Source organism: Falco punctatus (genome assembly GCF_963210335.1).
Source record: "Falco punctatus genome assembly, chromosome: 8".
In the NCBI taxonomy this organism is placed as follows: domain Eukaryota; kingdom Metazoa; phylum Chordata; class Aves; order Falconiformes; family Falconidae; genus Falco; species Falco punctatus.
Window position 1 is genome coordinate 37299402 of NC_137588.1, and position 19322 is coordinate 37318723.

General features: G+C 41.9%; 1 protein-coding gene across 1 annotated transcript in view; it reads right to left on the minus strand.

Annotated features, from left to right (window-relative positions):
- The window catches only part of LOC308068683 (von Willebrand factor D and EGF domain-containing protein-like), a 194864-nt gene that overhangs the window by 110691 nt on the left and 64851 nt on the right, over positions 1-19322 (minus strand). Inside the window, exons 3-7 of the mRNA XM_080399690.1 lie at positions 16195-16420; positions 13403-13635; positions 5454-5543; positions 4108-4243; positions 187-404 (exon numbers count right to left, since the gene is read on the minus strand). Coding sequence (XP_080255816.1) covers positions 187-404; positions 4108-4243; positions 5454-5543; positions 13403-13635; positions 16195-16420 — 903 coding nt within the window. The remainder of the gene's footprint in view (positions 1-186; positions 405-4107; positions 4244-5453; positions 5544-13402; positions 13636-16194; positions 16421-19322) is intronic.

Genomic DNA, 19322 nt, shown 5'->3' on the forward strand with positions numbered 1-19322 from the left:
ATCTGCTAAAGCACAAGGCTTTACATGTTAATTTGCTTGGTGTATAAAGAGGCTGTTTTGGCTTACACTGCTGACAGCGGTCCCCACACGTTTATATGGTTAAGGTTTATCTGCATCTCATTTTCTTCAATACTAAAACTCGCATTTAAATCTGACGCATTTGCCAAAATTATTTTAGGACCTGACCTTCACATCCTGGGGTGTATAAGCCCTCCAAAGCAAATCCCTCCATCCAACTGGCTCAGCTCTGATGTGGCTGGTGCGGTTCCCATCCCAAGCGAAGTCTGTCACAGCTGTCACTGTCAGCGTGGCTGCTGCACAGCTGCTTCCCGAGCAGGGCACCCGCAACAGATCCACCTGGCATGCCGAAAGGGTGATGTCTGGGGGCCCCGGGAGCTGGCTATCTGGAATGAACACCAACACCAGGTCTGACAAGAGTTACCCAAACAGTTGCCCATACCCAGTTTACTGTCCCATAGAAAGTTTCACATTCTGGGACCCACATGCCTTGAAACCAGATGGGGTTTGCATGAAGGAGGCTGTGACTGACTGGATCCAACATCCCTCTGCACATTTCACCCTGCTTTCCCCACCCACCCCCTTCAGCAGACAGTTTACTGAAACTCAGTGGTGCTTTGCTTTCCACAGGTGCTAATATTTCTGGCATGACAGTTTTATCTTTATGGGTTCATGCTCAGGGAATGAAGACGAGTAGTTCTTATGACAAAGAAAGAGATGAGTCTATGTTTCTGGAAAACATTTATCTTTCACTAGCTTTATTATAAGGAGGTATCTGCTGGGAGTTATTTAGTTTAAGATAAACAGAATTTTTTATCTGGAAAGAGAGAGTTCTGGAGTCAGCTTTTAGTGAACTTTGGCTCCACAACAGGAAGGCAAATGCAGCAGATTTGTATTTGTATTTTTGGCTTAGCTAGGTCATGGTGCTTTACTTTCTAATCTGTAAAATTATGGTAGTTTTATTTCTATCTTTTACAGAGGCATTGTGAGGATAAATTCACTAAAGGAATGTGGAAAAGTAGTAAGTGGCGGTGGTACTGGCTATGTAAGTATCTGTGATGGAGAGGGAAGTGATGGGTGGTGACAAAATCAATATGGCAATGGCAACCCAAGTCGTTCATGCAGCTCTGCCTCTGCACATTGTATTTTTCCTAAAGGGACCACTTCTAGTAGCAGGACCCATGGTGTCTGCTTCTCTTGGGTCCTGATTCTTCATGCTGAGGTCTCAGGTAAAGGACAAACCTGGATTTATATTTCCGTAGATGTGGTTTTTATTTACAAACACTGAATTGTAGTAGCATTTGGTTCTGAGCCACCTGGTATGCATTTTACACAGTGTGTGTCTGCTCCTCAAGAAGTCGCCCAATCCTTCATTAATCCTTTGGTAGGTTAAAAATGAAATCATGGCCCTACTGAAGCCAGTCAGAATCTCACTGCTGATTTCAGGAGCACCAGGGTTTGTGCCGAGTATTTGGTTTTCTGTCCCAGACCATTAATTATTAGCTGATAAGAACAAAGTTCTAGAAACGGTGGCAATGTAATTAATCTGATATGTAAATAAGTGATTTTCATATCGTTCTTCCCATTTGTAGAACTGCTTAATAGTTTATAGGAGATGACATTCAAGTATTTTAAAATAGTATTTCTAACATGATCAAATAATCAATGTTTTATTACTTATGGAAAAGACTCATAAAATATAGTTTAAATTAACCCTGTAGAGTTCTGTAGGAACTGAACTAAAAGCCTAGAAAAATTTATAGGACATTATTTCTCATATCAAATCCTTAAAGGCTGCCTCACATCTTAGAGAAAAGTCCTGGCTCACTTTCAAGGTTCTTAATTCAATTAAATTGGAGGATTCCATGAGGAATAGCTATTGCCATTACAGCCCCATGAGCTGTGCTCACAATCTAGAACAAAAGTTTAAAATCAAAGAAAATCTTCTTGTCAAAATAGTAATGATAAACTTAACAGAAGCCAAACTCCAGTGCCTCTGCTGTGCCTTGGCATTCATTATGATATTGTCTGAACTTGGAGAGATATTTCTGTGCTTGTAATTAGCTTTCTTATCACTTATTCCCTACATAATTAGCACAACAGTGCTGTTATATGCATTCAGTCAGACAAGGAGCTCGTCAGTTAATTTATTCGGTTTAAATGAATCTCAGCTAAAATAGTTTTTCTTTTCAATCCATAGCACTGTGGCCACAACTACGCTTTTCAGAAGCCCACAGTTTTCCCTCAGATAAAATAATAGACCCTAAAGACTATAAAGGCACAAAACAAACATGCTGTTATGCAAACACCCAGCAGCAGGTACTCAGCCTTAAATATATATAGGTGTCTCATAAATATATCATAAATTGATCATAAAGGGCCCAAGTGTCATCCAAGGAAATAGCCTCAGGATGGAGCAATCAGGGGCTAGGGCTGGTTGTTAGTTTAAGCTGCAGAAATGAGTTGATTAAAACCAAGGGAAATTCTTCATTTCAGTGACAACTTCCTTCAAAGATTAGTTAATTGGTCGAGCTGTGACTCCATCCTGGCACCTCCTGGCACCGACACATCAAGCCCGCTGATGGCTTGAAAATAAAACTCCTTCTGCAAGTCTTGCCTCGCTTCTTTCTTCCAGTCAAATGCGCCTTGTGGGACTGTAGAAGACCTTGGCAAGGGGTCAGCCTCAGTCTCCGAGATCTATCTATCCATCTCTCTCTCTATATATATATATATATATCTGAGACAGATCTGATCTGTCGATCAAAACCTCCTCCACCTGAGAGCTCCTGGACCACGCATTCGTTGTCCATGAGATTTTGAAAGGCTTTATCAATGCCTAAGAAAATGTGTATTAAAAATATGCCTTTGACAGTTTATGTGAGGCATTCTCATTCGCTCCTTTTGAACGATAGGTATGTGAGTTGCCTGGAGCCTGTGGGGATGTCCCACCACACACCAGCCTGCACTCTTGGCTCCCTCAGCACCTAAGGAACTCTGTTCCCATGAGCTCAGCGGATGTTTGCCTAATGGACTGGTAGAGGCTGAGCCAAAAGTGATACGTAGAACAGAGCAGCACTGAGCCATGGAGAAAACAGAGCAGCACTGAGCCATGGAGAAATGCAAAGTACTCCACGTGCCAGAGCCAACACAGCTGCTGAAACCATAAGGTGCCGTTCAGTTTAAGATCATTGTGTTATGATGCCATTTGAATTATTTTTTTCTTTTGTCTAAGCGCTTGGCTGATGATAGGGAGAGAAAGGAGAGGGATTTAGAAAGGGAAGAATATTCACAAATTATTTGGGCTTTGCCAACATTTTTTTGGGGCTGGCTTTTTGTGGGTAGAGAAACTGTGGCTGCAATCCTCTAAACATTTTCTGATTAGGTCCCTTGTAGAAGAGAAATAAATGCCTTGTTAGAAAGAGGGTTGGGTGTTTTATTTAGTGCAAATGGAAAGTAAATATGTATGTATGTATGTATGCCTCCCTTGGTTAGGCATGATATTCCATCAGATTAACTGAAGGTAAGCATTTACTGATTAAAAGGACAAGAATATTCTTAGTGACATTGTCAGTGTTTTCAAGTAAAAAATAATACTTTTAGAAAGATAGTGATATATAAGAAAGATTTTTTTCTTCTCTATAGAGTTAGACAAAAATTGTAAGCCAGCAAAAGAAAGAAAAAAAAGGCTTCAGTACACATTTACTGAATAATAAATCTGCAGGTGAGCTTCTTATTGATAATTAATGAAATTATTCTACCTAAGACCATTCTTGCTACAAAAACTTAAAATGGAATTTTATACTCCTGGAATTTAAAATAACTTCTTCTACTCCTAGTTATTTCATCCATAAATCTCAATGGACTCTTGTTCAGTTTGTTGCTAGTCAGAGTATTTTTTTGTCCTCAAAAACGTGTGTGATATTATCATTTATTTTATTTTGCAAACAAATGTATGGCCTGGTTTGTTGATTTTATAGCTTCTGCCCTTTGTCGCTATTCACATCTTATAATTTCCATAAGATTTCATTGTAACATAAATACAGGAAAAAATAATCACATTGATTTGATACTGATATATAAAACTCTTACCCAAATCCTGAGTACTTAGCTGCAAAGTAATTTTACAGGAATCATCCTGCCCAGGACAGGCAATGGGTACAGTGCTTAGAATGGTCAAAACATGCTCTTTGCCATCCTCTGCAATTTGTAGTGATTCAGGTAAAAACTGGAAATAAGAAAATAATTTTTAGAACACTGACAGATTAATTAGGCAATACTGATATTTATGAAATGTTGAGTGTTTTAATCAATTACAAAAATACATAATTGCTTGTAAAGTAATAATAATCTTTGTAATAATCTTCGTAATCATGATCTTCAACTTCATAAGATGAACTTGCTGAAATACTGTAACACTTGGCAGTTAAGAAAATGTTTGCAATTGTCATACATAGTGCCTAATTGCTTCTCCTAATCTCAAAACAGGTTTTTGTTCAGCCTGAAAGTAGCATGATACCATAGAATTTATTAATTTTTAATGTTCCTTGTTAAAAAGAGCTCCAGTTCCAATGCACTAGGAGAAAAAACATGGCCTGCAGTATGGCATCACCTCATGATCATGGACTCTGTGTTTGTACTCTGCCCCCAGTGCAAAGTGAACGCAATCTTTGCCCAGTTCCCCTTTCCTGTTATGGGTGGAGGAAGGATTTCTCTGTACATGATACACTGCATCTTCAGTGGCCAGGGAAAGAGCTTGGGTTGTGCCATTTCTGTCTGGCTGTTTTCCTGGGGCAAGAGCAGAAGGAGCACTCAGGGCTAGTCAGAAATGGGAATTTCTATTCCCTGGGAAATTCTGGCGTTTCCAAAAAAATACCCAAACTGTTCTTCAAACTTTGCACAGAATGGGCTGGCAGAGTTTTCAAACACCATTCATGGAGGCAGGGAGCTTATATACTCAGATCTCAAAATCTCCTGGACTGCCAGACTGACAGTCTAATCCTCGAGTGGGATTAGACCTGTTTTTTGCACTCAGTGCGCATCATCTCCAGCAATTTGTGTTTTAAGAAGATGATGGATAAAAAAGTCATTTTTGTCTCTACTTTATTCTGGTTTAGTTGCAACAAAATTCTGCATCCTTCTAGGTGTGCACTGCCATTATACATAGACGCGAGAACACTTTGGGGTGTATTTACTAGAAGATGTAGTGCACATTCTTACTGGTGCATGTGTCAACACCTGCACATGGTGCTGATGGGTGCTTCAGGGCGTTTTACAAACAGGCTGAAAGCCATTTTCTCAAAGCAAACATAAAATTAGCACTGGTTATGATGATCAGGGCTTATGTTTCTGTGTCTTGTTTTTCAATGCGTGTCAGATAATGTATAAATATACCCTAGGGACATGCCAAGTCAGTAAATCAGGGCCATCTGCATTACCTTAATCCCAGCATAGAAACCTTTGCTCTCTTCAGGCAGTGACTGCTGCTCAGGAGCGTCCCTCGTAAAAGCGGTGACAGTGCAAAAGATCTGTAAGAAATAAACAGCATATGCTATGGCTTTTCTTGAACAAAATTTGTATAATTATTAATTTTCCTGTTGATCAGAGTTGTTAAATTTCCTACTGTTGAAACATATTTTGGGGGTTTAGGTTTTAAAAATGTTTATGCATAAATCTTGAGATTTGGAAGAATTTGTGATGCATTTAATAAGCTAAGAAACATGGCTTCTGTCTCAACAATTAGTAACACTGAATGCTTACAATGTGTTTTCCTCTGCATGTTTTCAAGCACCTTGGTTAGTGATATTAACTCATTTTAATTAGAGAGAATTACATTGTTCAGAGATGTTACTGTCAGGATTAGGATATTAGCCCTTGGGATCCCAGACTTCAGTCTGACCACTGCATCAAATATCCTCTCTGTGTACCATGTTTGTGAGCATTTTTTTTTAAAAATTTAAATTAGTTTGACAGTCATCTGGACTCAGAAACTGTGTCAGCAATATAAGAAGCTCTTTTTTTTTTTTTTTTTCTTTTTGCATTATGAAAGATGATGCAGATGTGTCCACTGGGTACATATTATATAAAAAAAAATAAAAAAAAGATAAAAAAATTCTTCCAGAACAAAACCTCCACCAAACACAATGTACCAGGCCATTTATGGTTTATTCCTAGCACAGTCACGCAACCTGTATCTCCACTGAGCCCGCACACCATCTGCCATCTTAATGTTTCGTTGGTTCCAGAAAACCCAAACTGCTAACATAATTTCTAGGATCATAAGTTTAAACTACAGAAATTTTCCTTCAAGCAAACAACAACAGGCTCTGCAATTGTACTTCTGAATTTTTTGGGGGGCCTCCTCTTAGAAATGAAGTAACAGATTGTGACATACTAAATCAATTCCAAATAGTCAGATGGCATCTTCATAGCTATTGCCTTTTTTAAACCTTGAGTAACCCATGAGAAGGAGTAGGACCAATCTAATTTATTTTCCATTGTGATAAACTCCTTTGGACGGATTTTGCAGCACCCCTCCCTGGCCATGCTGCTCTTGCTAGCTCTCACCTGCTGGCTCAGGCACAATCCTCATGACCAGTATCAGCAAAACAGGCTCAAAACCAGGATGTTCCCAGATTCATGTGATCCTACAGGGATGAGCCACACAGCACTCTGGAATATTTTTTTCCCACCCTAAAAATCCCTCTTTCTTACCATCAAATCATAAGTTTCCTCCAAAATGAAGAATCCTCTTTCCTAACTTATTTATGCCCAATGGAAGTGCCCCAACAGCAGCACAGCATCATTTGTATGGCTATGGGAAAAATCCAGTTTTCTGTGCTCTTTAGGTGGATTGTTTCCAGTCCTAGCTCACCCCCAGACTTATGTGACCTGGGGGCTATTTTTACATTCATGAAGTTTCTCACTCTTTTGCCAACACCTCCAGCCAGTTTAGCCCAGTGAAAATTGTGTCATTCACTACGTTAACAAGATGGAAGCTTTGAGGTCATACTGGGTGTACTGGGGGAAAAAAGACACAGACCTCACAGAGATACTTTACAGTTAAAATTCCTCAGATACTTCATAGTTAACCAGTTTGCATCCAAAGGAGAACAAGTCATTGTCTCCTCAAGGTAATAAACCCCTGTTAATATTAGATAGTTATTTTCTGCAAGCATTCCCTAAAGGCCTGTGTGCAGCTTACAGACTTTTCAAAACAGTTCTGCTGGGGAGGCAGGAGGAGAGCATTGATCTTCCTCCTGCTGCTTCTCCTACAGCTGCCACAGGGAGAGTCTGCAAAACAGGGATCTGACAAGGCGGTGACAACAGAGGAAGAGTTCGGGTAACATATATTCCCTCTATTAAAAAATAATAAATAATACCAATCCCCTTGCAGAGCTCATTGAGTAAATCAAATGCACCTGCATTGCAGATACTATATTAACACTTGCCGGGCTGTTGGCACTTTTGCCTTCAATGTTTTTTTTACCCAAAATGTTGGTACAGAGACTTGGCAGCATGCTCCTGCCAGGGAGGGAGCTGTAATGAGGGGAAGCAGCGCACACGCCAGGATGCCTGGCACCGACAGAGGCATATCCTGGTGATCTTCCCCCAAGTGACATCCCGGGAAATGTCAGAACCCAGGTTCATTCCCTGCAAGCATTGTATGTTATCACATATATATTTTAGAGGTATATTTTATTGATAAAGCACTGAACATAAAAAAAAGACTCTGTAATGATACACTGAGATATTCTTAGACTATCAGTCCCTTCCTGTTCTATCTTCAGCGCTTTTGGAGATTAGCACAAACTTTGCAAATTCGAAATGTACGGACAGCCTTCATGAGTTACATTTCATTTCTGTCTTTTCTATCATCCCTCTTCTTGTAGCGCCTTTACCTTGTTAGGTGCACACTCCACGATCGGCAGATATGTTCATTGGCTGCTGAGCTACGGGCTGACAGTTTGTCACACAATTATGATGATAGTCACTCCGAGGAGGGTTTTTTTTTTTGCCTTCAGCTAAATACTAGCTTTTTTCTCTAGTTCAGTAATCAACTTTTTCTTTCTCTCCCCCATTCCCCCATCTCAGGATGCAGACTTTTTGAAGCAAAGAGATAAAAGCATCACTGACAGCAGTATGCTGATGGCCGTGACAGGTTAGACAGTATTTTTCCACAAACTCATCGGATCTGCTAAAAAAAATCAAATTATATTTTTTTCATCATCCCTTTTAAAGAGACAGAAACATAAGGGTGCCCTCGGACAGGATGACCAGATTGGTTCTGGGTGTGGGCAGCTCCCTTTCCCCCATCTGCTGGCAAATCTTCCCATAGGGCAAAAAACTACTTCTAGGCACAAAATCCTGATCGAAAAAGGCCCTAGTAACTGAGATAACTAACTAACTTTCTCCTTTCTTGTGTATTGGAGCAGAGTTCCACCTTTACAGGGACTCAGATTCCTTCCCGGTTTGCCACGGCCCCCCTAAGCAGCATATTTAGCTAAAAACAGAATTCAGTCATTAATCTGGTGAGGGTCAGGTAGCTTGGGAAACAGTTTGGGAAAGGATTTTAATCCTAGGACCTGTCACCATCTTCGGCAAATTTCCCTCTAACAACTTGCACATCAAAACATCAGGTTTCTTTTCCCCAGGGCTCTCAGAATCCAAAGCTCCCCCGAATTGGTTGGTTTTACTCATTTTGATCATAAAACCACCTTCAGTTTCACCCTTTTTCTATACCCCTAATTACTCCTAAACATAGCACAGGGAGTGTGGGCTGGGGTGTGGAGGGGATGCTGGCTGGTGCATCCAGCATGGCCATGCCTCCAGTTCCATCAGGCTCTCCCAGCCACGCTTAGGTAAGGGGTTGGGTACCCCAAGTTCTGTGATCAAACCCCATCCCTGCCAACCAGTCAGGGAGCTGGGAAGGCTCCTAGGCTTGCCAGATAATTTAGGGAGCTCTCAGGATGGCCAACCTCAACAAGGTGTTTCTCAAAGCACTGGCAGAGGCGGTGCCACCACCCAGCTAGATGGTGTCCCAGGGGCAACAGCACTTGTCCCCAAAATGGGAAGAGCTGGCAGATGGGAGTACTGGGTTTGGATCTGCCCATTAGGACTGCTTGCATGATTTCTCACCAGAGAAAATGAGGAAATTCATGTGCTGGTCACCGGCTGCAGTCCCCGCTTGCTCCCCTAGTGCAGACTGTGCCCTGGGGCTGGGATGCTCCCTTGGGAAGGGCAGGACATTCATGCAGCCCACAGTGGGAGGACCCAGTTCCCATCTCTCCAGCAAGCACTGGAGCTGTATTGCAGTGCCAGAGGCCCTGCAGTGACAACAGCAATGGGTTAAAGTTGAAATATCTGCTTTTACTGGTATTGATCTTTCAAAGATTAAGTACAGCCAGGTACCTCTCGGTAGGAGCTGAAAGCCTGGATTAAAATGTAGATGGAGGCACTTTCCTGACCCAGACATTCAATCTCCTGAGAGGTGTGGGAATTCAGGGATGCCTCCAGTCAGTAATTTATGTTGCCCACCCATGGGAAGCTCCCTTGTCAACTTTTTAGGGATAGCTGCTGCTTCCCACTGACTAGGCAGGGAAGCCTGCATGCTGCTGGTAGGGTGCAGGTGCCTCACCTGTGGGTGGTTAACCCTGCCACCTCCAGGATGGGATCTACCCTCCCAGCTACCTCGCTCATGTCAAAAGGCAGGCTGGGGCTGCAAGGGTGAGTCACCTGGCTGGCAGGCGAAGGGTTGGGCAGGGAATGGATCATGCCAGGTGAAAGGGTGTCTCATGATGGCTATCAGGACCTCAGAGCTGCCATTGTCTGCTCTATTAAGCACTAATGGCCTGGGGTTATAAAACCTAGAAGAGCTGCTCTACTAGGAGTTGGGGAGTACAGTCTTGATGAAAAGAGCAGAAGATGAGCAGAGCTGAAGGGTGGCATTTCTATGCAAGCCGGAGGGGGGAAAAATGCTTCTTGTTAGCCTGAAGATGTGATCTGGCTGTAGGGATTTGCAGAAAGTGGTAGGAACAAAGCCTCTGGAGAGGCTTTGCAGAATAGTTAGCAGGAAAGGGAAAGTAGGGAGAAAGTGATTTTGAGTTAGATAATAAACTAGATATTAAAGATTTTTGAACACTTGTTGTTCCCTGTGATGGGCTGTTGGATGCGGAAGGGAGCTAGTGCAGCAGTGTGACCTGACAGTGCCAAAAGTCTGGCTCTAGTCACTTTGCTACTTGCTATGTTAAAAAAAAGCATCTCTTCCCAGTTGCCACGTGGCCGAACAGTACGTGGAGGCTGACTGTAGGCCATTCATCTCCGAAGGAAAGTCATTTTGCCAGGGTAGTAGTAGGGTGTCTTATCAGCTGCAGAGTTTTGCTCATCATCTCTCTGACCGTTTCTGCTTTAAAATCTTTGTTCAAGGCCACCCAGAGCTCTGTTTCTACAAGGATGCTCTTCATTTGCTTCCTGAAGGTTGAGAAGGGAGTTGTAAACTCGAGTGTGACCTACAAACAGGCAGGTATTCCTGTTTCTGTGGCTGATTTTGTCAAGTCCAGTGGTTGGGATGAAATTGGTATTTAAGCAAGGTGAAGTTTAACCCCTCTTCCTTTGTAGAGGGAAAATTAGTTATTTTATATTTTGAGGCACTAATTTACAGTCTTTCTGGCTGGGGCACATTCTTCTGCTGTTGCAGAGTGCCATGCAAAGCAGCCACGCAGCTGAGAAAAGCCACCTTCACTTAAACATTTTTCTTTTACAATGTGCATCATAGTTTAAGTATGGTCACAATTGCTCCTCGCCATATGAACTTTTGGATTGCTGTGCTGGGCAAAATCTGCAAGGTTTTCTTCTAAACACCTTTCTTTCTTAGCATAACTCATTACTCACAGTGTGCTGCTATAATTTATAGATGGCTGTGCCTCGAGGAATGAAATGACCTCTGTCACTATCGCATAAATAAGGCTTAGGAATGCCGGGATTTTCATATCAGATGGAGTAGGCTTCTTTCAGTGTTTATATAGAAATAGCAGCGTGTTATAGATTTATTTAAGGCTGCAATAGTTTGGTGAACATTATGCTGCCAACTTTACTGTCTGAAGTAACAAAATTGGAGGCCAAAGATGGGGGAGAAAAGCACACATGATGGCTATTAAAAAATAACTGGCTCTTTAGTCAATACAAGTTCAGAAATGTTGGCCAGTAAATCTCAACTCTCCTCTAAGGTTTGACTGTGTATTAAAATATGTCAATAGATATTCTATTATGTGACTAACCTATTACCTGGAGACTTTTTGGCAGATAAAATAATAGCATAGGTATCAGTCACCCAAAAGATGATTTTAAAAAAAAAAATCTTTTCACTTGGCTGAAGGTTTTTTTTATCAAGAAATGAACAAAGATGCTGATTTCAGGCTATGAAAGCATTGAAACCAAATTCAGGCTATGTGCCGTTAGACAATGTACAGGTTAAAAAAAGCAAGCAGTTTTCTAAATGCTGCAGATTCTGCAACCTAGGGGACAAATTCTGCTCTGAATGCACCCTGGCAGTGTACAGCTGTGAGGGCCCTCCCACCGGGTTCTGCATGGAGAAAGGGAAAGAGAATTGGGAAGTGCCTCCGATTCATTTTCTCATCTCTGATGCTGCTTTTGTCAGTGGGGATCTGGCCTTCCTTTAAATCTGCCTGAGAAAAAAAGCCTTCCATCTGCATTTTTCATGGGCAGGTGGAAGTTCCAAACTACCTCTGTGTGGTGGAGTTTGGTCCCCACGATCTGTCTCTCCATTGAGTGGCATTACCTTTCTGTTGTGGTGGCCCTACCAATGCTTACTAAGTTGCTTCAGATTTACACCACTGGAGGTGAAAGGAGAGTCTACCCCTCTGTGACTCTTGTTAGACACCAAAGTGGGACAGCAAACTCAGTAAAATGCTTTTTTAAAATCTTTATTATTTAAAACCGAATTCTCAGTTACAGCTGAGGCTTCATTGCTTAGTTTTCACCAGTGATGATTTATGGATAATTATAATTAGTCAAATAGGCCATGAAGACCTTTAAAAAAAATCTAGCAAGGAAGAGAACATTTTAGTCTCACTAAACCCACTAAATTAAACATGTAGTTTCAGCAGAGGACAAAGAAGGGCTTACTGGAAATTTAATATAATAAAAATGGTCTTATAAAAATTTGGTGATGCTAGTAGTTAACAGAACTATATTTTTACTCTGAATCCCTCAGGATTGTTAGAACTAGATTTGAAGTGATTGCAAGTGAAATTATTTTGATGAAAATATCTCTTCATAACACAAACTTGTCTTAAACTGGCAGAATTGTCTGCCTCGTTATATGGTAAGTGAGGGCAGTATCAGTCAGATTCTGAGCTCAGGAGGCATAGTTATGTGGAGAAATGAGAAAAACTACCTAGATTGTGCTGCTGTTAGAAATGACTCATACTTTCAAGAACTGGAAAAAGCTTATTCACATTTCTTAAATATCTTAAATATCTCAAAGAAGAGCTGCAAAATGCCAGGACTATTTCCAACCTACTTTTAACACAAGGCCATTATCCGTGTTTATTCTTTCAGTTCATTGTAGCAGCAATAATGGCTCTCTGCCTATAAAAGTTATGAACCTAATTTAACTTTAGAAGTCTTGTTTCTCTACCATGAAAGGCCATGAATTCATACACGAGTCAATTTTTTTCACATCTTGTATTGGCTTCTGTTTTGTTGTTGTTGAAACTAGCTCTGTGTTGCTATGTAAGCCATCAAATATACTTCTTAAAGATTGTTTTGTAATGAACTCTATCTTTCAGTATGCTATTGAACCAAGAATTTGGAATCAGAGAGGCAGAACACCATGAAAAAGACCATAAAATAAACCTCCCTCTATTTTAAAATGTACTGCCTTTCTTTTCTGTAAAAAGATGTTATTGTGTCTCTGGTCCATGAGTATAAAAATTACTGAGTGCATATAGCTGAGCCTGCCTCTACGGCAATTTTTTGCTGCTGCAAGACACAAAAAATGCTAAGCAAAAATTGGCTCGGGCTCGTGTACCTACTACTCATACCAACTTCATGACATTCAAGCTGTACGTGCAAATGTTCGAGTTGCCTTTAGAAAATAGTGAAATGGATAGCTTCCATGAACTCACTGCAATTCAAAGCAATATGGATCCTGAATTTGATAAATACTAGGTAATGACCCTGTTGCAAAACAGTTTCAGTTTGGTTTTTGGTGGGTGTTTTGTTTTTGGGTTTGGGTTTTTTTTTTTTCAGTAGTTGTAAGGATAAATGAGGAGTGGCATTAGTAAAAACACAACAAAGATTTAATAAAAGGATGTGATTCGTCTGAGTGTTTAAACCTTTTTTGATGAAGGCAGGGTCGCATTACCGTGTCTCCCAATCTGAGATTTATGCCGTTCATCTCTATGTAGGAAAATGACTCCAGGGTGGTGTCATGCTGAATCTGCTCTTTCTTGCCAGGGGTGGACAGGCGCGACCAGCCCACCGTGTACTGCAGAGGCAGTGGCGAGGAGGGGCGGCTGAAACTGCACTTCAGGTGGACGCAACCTTGCACAAGCTCAGGAGTTATCACTGGTTGCAAAGCCAAGCTGGTGAGTTTTTCTGGAAGCAGGAAACAAAAGGAGGATGTAGCACAGAATGTTCTTTTAATATTACAATTGTTCACTCAACAAGAAGATTTCAGTATAACTAAACATGAGAGAAACGGTACATTTTGTATTCATGTGATTTGATTATTAACTATGCAAGCAAGAAAATGTATTTCATATGAAATGCAAAAAATTGCTAATTGTGTACTGACTAACTATTGTTGTTGTAATATTTGACCTCGAGTTTTTTAATACTTTTTTTTTCAGTAAGAGAAATGTTATTGAAATGAAGCACTCGGATTAATACAAATTAATTACTCTGGCAAAGGCCATCAGCTTTGCATTCCCCTGAAGCGCAGTCTTTTGATCCAAGTTTTGCAATAAGTGCAGAAGAGATATGAGAAATCATTATGTTGCAGAGGTAAACCGACTCTCAGAGAGCACTCAGCCCACATTGCCACGCTGCAAAGATCCTTCCCAGGCTGTTCTGGGATGTACCTAGGCTGAGCCTGCTCAGTATAGTCTGCCTCTGCCCAGAATAATGCCATTGCTCTAAAAATACAGCCTGCTTCCTATAGGCTCCAATGAGTAATGAAGTCTGAAACTTTTCTTCTGTTTAAACTCACCTAAAAAGTAGAAACAAAAAGCTGTATAATACAGTAGGTGATGCTCTTTCATCTCTAGAGACCCGGGCTCAAACAGAACATGAAGCTGGTTCAGATGCTTTGAAAGGATAAATTAAGTTTTTTGGAGGATTATAGAAAACATTATAGAAGCCCAAGAGATTAAGGTATGACGCTGTTATAGCGGAACAAAGAACCAATATGTTAACATCTGTCCAGGGCAAATAAAAAGAGGTAAGGAAAAGAAACAAGTTTCTTAAAACATGAATAAGGTCCAGTTGTTTATATCCTTTTCTCTTTGGTTCCTAAGGGAAGCTGCCTTAAACCGTGGCTTACATCATGCCTTTCTGCAGAAAATTATTCAGAAGGACAAAGTTAGGTGATCAGCTCGTGGGAGGATGTGAGCAGAATTGCAAACGTGTACATGGCTTTTCCCAGCCGTGGCCTTTCTGCCAAGCTAGGAAGCTTTAAATTCATTTTGTGTTGCAGCTCAGAAGTGCTGAGCGGGGTCCTGTCCCCCCGCCTCCAGAGGATGGAGCTGGGGGATTGACCTGGGCCAGAAGCTGTGCTGATGCCAGCTGGACCTGGCTCGGGGGCTCTGCAGAGGCTCCTGTGGTGCAATGTTCACACCTGAATTTAAGACCATGAGTTAACAACTCCCAGGAAAAAACCTTCGGGTTTGGATGTTTTCCATTCAATATGTGGTACCGCAAAAACACCCTAAAGGCAAGAAGTTAAAGACTTGGGAGAGTTGGACCTCACTGAAATGCGTGGGAAAAAGGTGAAAGCTTCAACTGCAGTGGTAAGAAAAAAGCAGAAAGTTGTTGGTTTGGGATAGATGGGAAGTGATAAACTTTCTTTTATGAGAAATGCAGCAGATTTACATTACTAAACAAGTATGGATCAACAGAAAACACAAACCTAATCATCTAAAAGGTATTGGTCAAAAATTCTTCAAACAGGGGTAGTGGAAATCTTCTAGTCTTTAAAAAAGCCAAGCTTAAACTGGAAAATGACTATATTCAGTTAAAAAGTAATTTCCAAGAAAGAATCATGGAAATTAAAGAACAGTTTCGTTTATTTTAATAGATATTTTATTTCAAATAGTGAAATATCGCAATTTCTTTGAGCCTTTTTCCTCCCTTTTCTTCATGTGGGCACGTTAAAATATTGACAAAGACAAGAAAATAGATCTCTCTCTCTTTAAAATTTAAGCGTGAATTTTGCCTGATTGAAAGGTGATAACCCTAGTTTCTCAGTGTGCCATGTCTCTATCCAAAAATGCTGAAAGGAAAGTATAGAGGTAATGTTATTTCCTTTTGAGAAAGAACTGTCTTTTCTAACTAAATCACGTGAACGTGCTCCAAAGTTCAGAAGGTTTAACTGAGTGAGCAATTGCTTTCTGCTATTCATTTGTTTCCTAGCTACCAAACAGCTCCTAGATCTCTTGTAGTAGGCTGAAAATTATTTCTGACGAGAGTAATTATATAAATGTCATGAAAAAGATGTTATCAGTTTGGTTTTCTTTCCTTCCAGAATTTCAGAATTTTTTACTTTTTTTTTGGGGGGGGGGGGCGTGGGGGATACCGGATTACTGAAGATACCTTACATACAGTGCCTCAATAAACCCAGGCGCCTCTGCTCACTAGCTCTGCAGCTTCGAGCCAAAGTGGAGCCAAAGACAGTAGGAAAGGTTACATGTGAACTGTAACCAAGCAAAGAACACTTCGGTAATACACACCAGATTACATTTTGCACCAGTAATAATAGCTGTTCTTCAGGAACACCTTGGACTGCCATTGATTTGTTTTCTACACGGTCTGCATTTCACTGGGAGTGCTGCTTGACTTGCAAGGTCACAGAGATGTGCATTACAATCCCAGGACCCTCGAGCACACAGCCAGAGAGGCATGTGCAATCTTATTGATAAACACTTCAGTGATCCTCACCTTCGGCGCAGTAGCCCATGCATCCTTGAGTGGGCTGCAGGAGGTACACAAAGAAGCTGCCGCAGTTCCTGACGGCGACGGGTATCCGAAACAAGCAGCAGTCCTTGGTGCCCCCGAAGACCTGCCAGGTAGCACAGGCTGTGAGCCGCTTGCTCTCGCCAGGAACCGGCAGGGATTCAGACTTCAGCAACAGCCACACTGGAGCTTGTGTCCCGCATTTGTTCATCTGAGGATGCACACAAAAGAAACAGTTTACAGCAAATGTGGTAAGACTCTGTGGAGAATCACTAAATCCCAAGAATTGGAGTGTGGTGAACTTGGAGAGTCAGTGGAAAAAGCTGTGTAGGTGGGGATGAAAATGTCTTTGTCAGTTTAGAGGGGTGACTTTACACAGATAAAATTCTCAAAGAACACAATCACCAGATTTGAAAATATTTTCCTCTGGTTTTGGATGGTTTGTATGAAAAAGACGAAAGTATGTAAATAGGCTGGATCTCTGGGAAGCACGCTTTGGGCCACATTGGCTGGACATTCTCACCCATGCTTTGTCTGTGGTGGGATAAAGCAAAGGCTGACAGAGCATGAGGGGCAAGAAGGTATTGACACCACCCTGAAGCAGAAGACCGCTATGCTGAGAGCATCATACACCAGCACCTTCCTCCAAAACAGCTACAGCTTCAGCTGCTACTGTCCTGGCAGCTTCTGCTCTACCCCTCCAGCATGTACTGGACAGGTCTTTGGGGGCTGAGCTTCTCCCTCATTCTTGTAAAGAAATATATCTGCAGGATATATGAAACAGATGCAGGATATATACGATTTGACCAAATTTTCTGGGGTTTTTGACCTTCAGGCTTCTAATTATTAACAGATTCCCTGAATACCCTGGACATAAGAAATCCCAAAGCAGAAAGAGTTGGTCCTAAGTGGTTTAAGCTACAGATGTTGGAAGTAGATGATCTTTAAGGTCCTTCCATCCAAACCATTCTTTGCTTCTATGATTTTGAGTCACGTCTGGGAGAGGCTGCACCTTTCCTGACTTACAGGTGGATGTTCAGGCATCTCAGATCTGAATTGCCCTCTGTACCTGCCAGGCTCTTTCCACTGACTAAAGGAACTTAATTATCCAAATTGTCTTTAAATACCTCAGTGAGGACGTTAGGTATAATCAGAGCCTAATAAAATATACACAGCCAGTAACAATGGTAACTTGTTATTCTGCACCATTACATATCATTTGCCAGTATGCAAAGCACACAGATATTTGAGCTAAAGTTTGAAAATTATTACCAAATGCTGACAATAATTTACCCTCATATGTCAGTCATGTTCTGCAGAGTGTGACTGATGCCATTGCTTTGTGTTTCTTCAGCCAGGGGCAGGGAACTATAATAGTCAGACTTGGACATGCTTCCCCCCAGTGTGAGCACTGGGCTATACATCACATTGGGGAAAAAAAACCCAACCACCATTTTTTTCCCATTGGGCTGGGTTTGCTGTTTCACTTTTTTTCAGATCAGGAGTTTGTGATGGCAGGGGAAGCAGTGAAAGTCAAAGGACAAATTTATGAAGTCACGTGCCAGTGCCCTCCTGTAGTTTGGACGTTATCTGGGAGCTACGCAAGCCAGAAAGTAGGGATGGGGGAGCGGGGGCTGCACGCTCAGAAAAAGAAAGGTATTTGAAGAAAAGAAGGCATATGGCATGTCACAGTCTGATTTCCATTTGGAGCTACTTATTACCAGGCTTCTAAAAACAAAGTTTCTAGAGAGGAACCAGTAAAATTGTATAAAGTTGGGGGTTTTGCCCTTGGAAATGTGGCAGCAGCTGAGCAGAGGGGCTGACGCTGCCCTCCTGTTTGGGTGCCCCTGTCCCCGGTGTCCTGTGGAAGGCTCTGGAGCTCGTCTGGGGAGGAACAGCCAGCTAGAAGAGGGAATCAGCACAAAAATGCTTTTATGTGGAATTTTAGATTAATGCCTTCCCTCCCTTTACTTAAAAACCATGTTGTGTTTAACTTTTTGACAGATTTGTTCTGCTTATTTACTTACAGCTTTAAGGGGCACTGGTGTTTTCTGTGCTGGGAAAAAAAAAGATTTGTGGTATCTTGGTGAACTCCTGACCTAGAGAGTGAGATCTGATGTCATGCTGTCAAACGTACATTTTTGACATATGCTTGTAATGATACAGGAGAGCGGAGCATCATGCAAAGGAGGAGTGCTCAGAGGAAGAAGGATGGGCACGGAGAAAAGGACAGCAAGTGGAGCGCAGCTATCTCTCCTTCATACTCATGTCATCTTCCTGATGAGTTACTTGCACCTTGAATTTCCTCTTATTCCAGGTAACTGCTGACTTCAGTGCCTCTGCATGTGTGAGTAGAGATCGCTGGATCAAACTATTATTTTTCAAATTATATTAAAACAAGGATACTTGTGATTGTACCTTGCAAGTGTTTTGAACCCCACAAGCCAGAAAGAATTATGGTAGGGGGACACAGAGCAGGAGAGATGAGTGAGCACTGGAACTCAGTGGGTGTGTGCAAGCTCACAGAAAGCCTTGAAGGAAGATGGTTTGGCAAGGAGATACAGTGCAGCCTCCCCATCCCTTCCGCAGCACTCCCTGCTCCCGCTGACCCTGCGGCTGGCACTGGCACTCACTGGCTGAGGAGGAGGAAGGTGCTGGCACTGCCCACCCTAGGAAGCATTCCCAGTGCTGCTAACACCCGCTGCAGGGGGCTGTTGCCACCACTTGCTGACAAGTGACTGGTTTGAGGTGACGATCTCCTGCAAATACCTGTGTTTCAAGGAGTGTTTGCACCCACGGCTGAAGAAACTGAGAAAATACTTTAACGATTTTCTGTAGAAGACCTTTTGCTGCCCAAAATAGGCTGTTGTATCCATTCGCTGCTGCCTTTACCAGTGTAACTGGCCCCAAGATGTCAGTGCTGCTCCACTGCCAGCGCGACCACAGGGCTGCCTCTGGCCAGGCACCTAGGGTGCCTCAGTTTCCCTGGCTGCTCCCTGACCTTGGGCAAATCACTTACCCTTTGTGTACCTCTCTTCCTTATCTCTAACCCAGAGGCAGAAGTGGCTGAGATGGTAATAGTACTTCCCTGCCTTGCAGCAGTACTGAAAAGA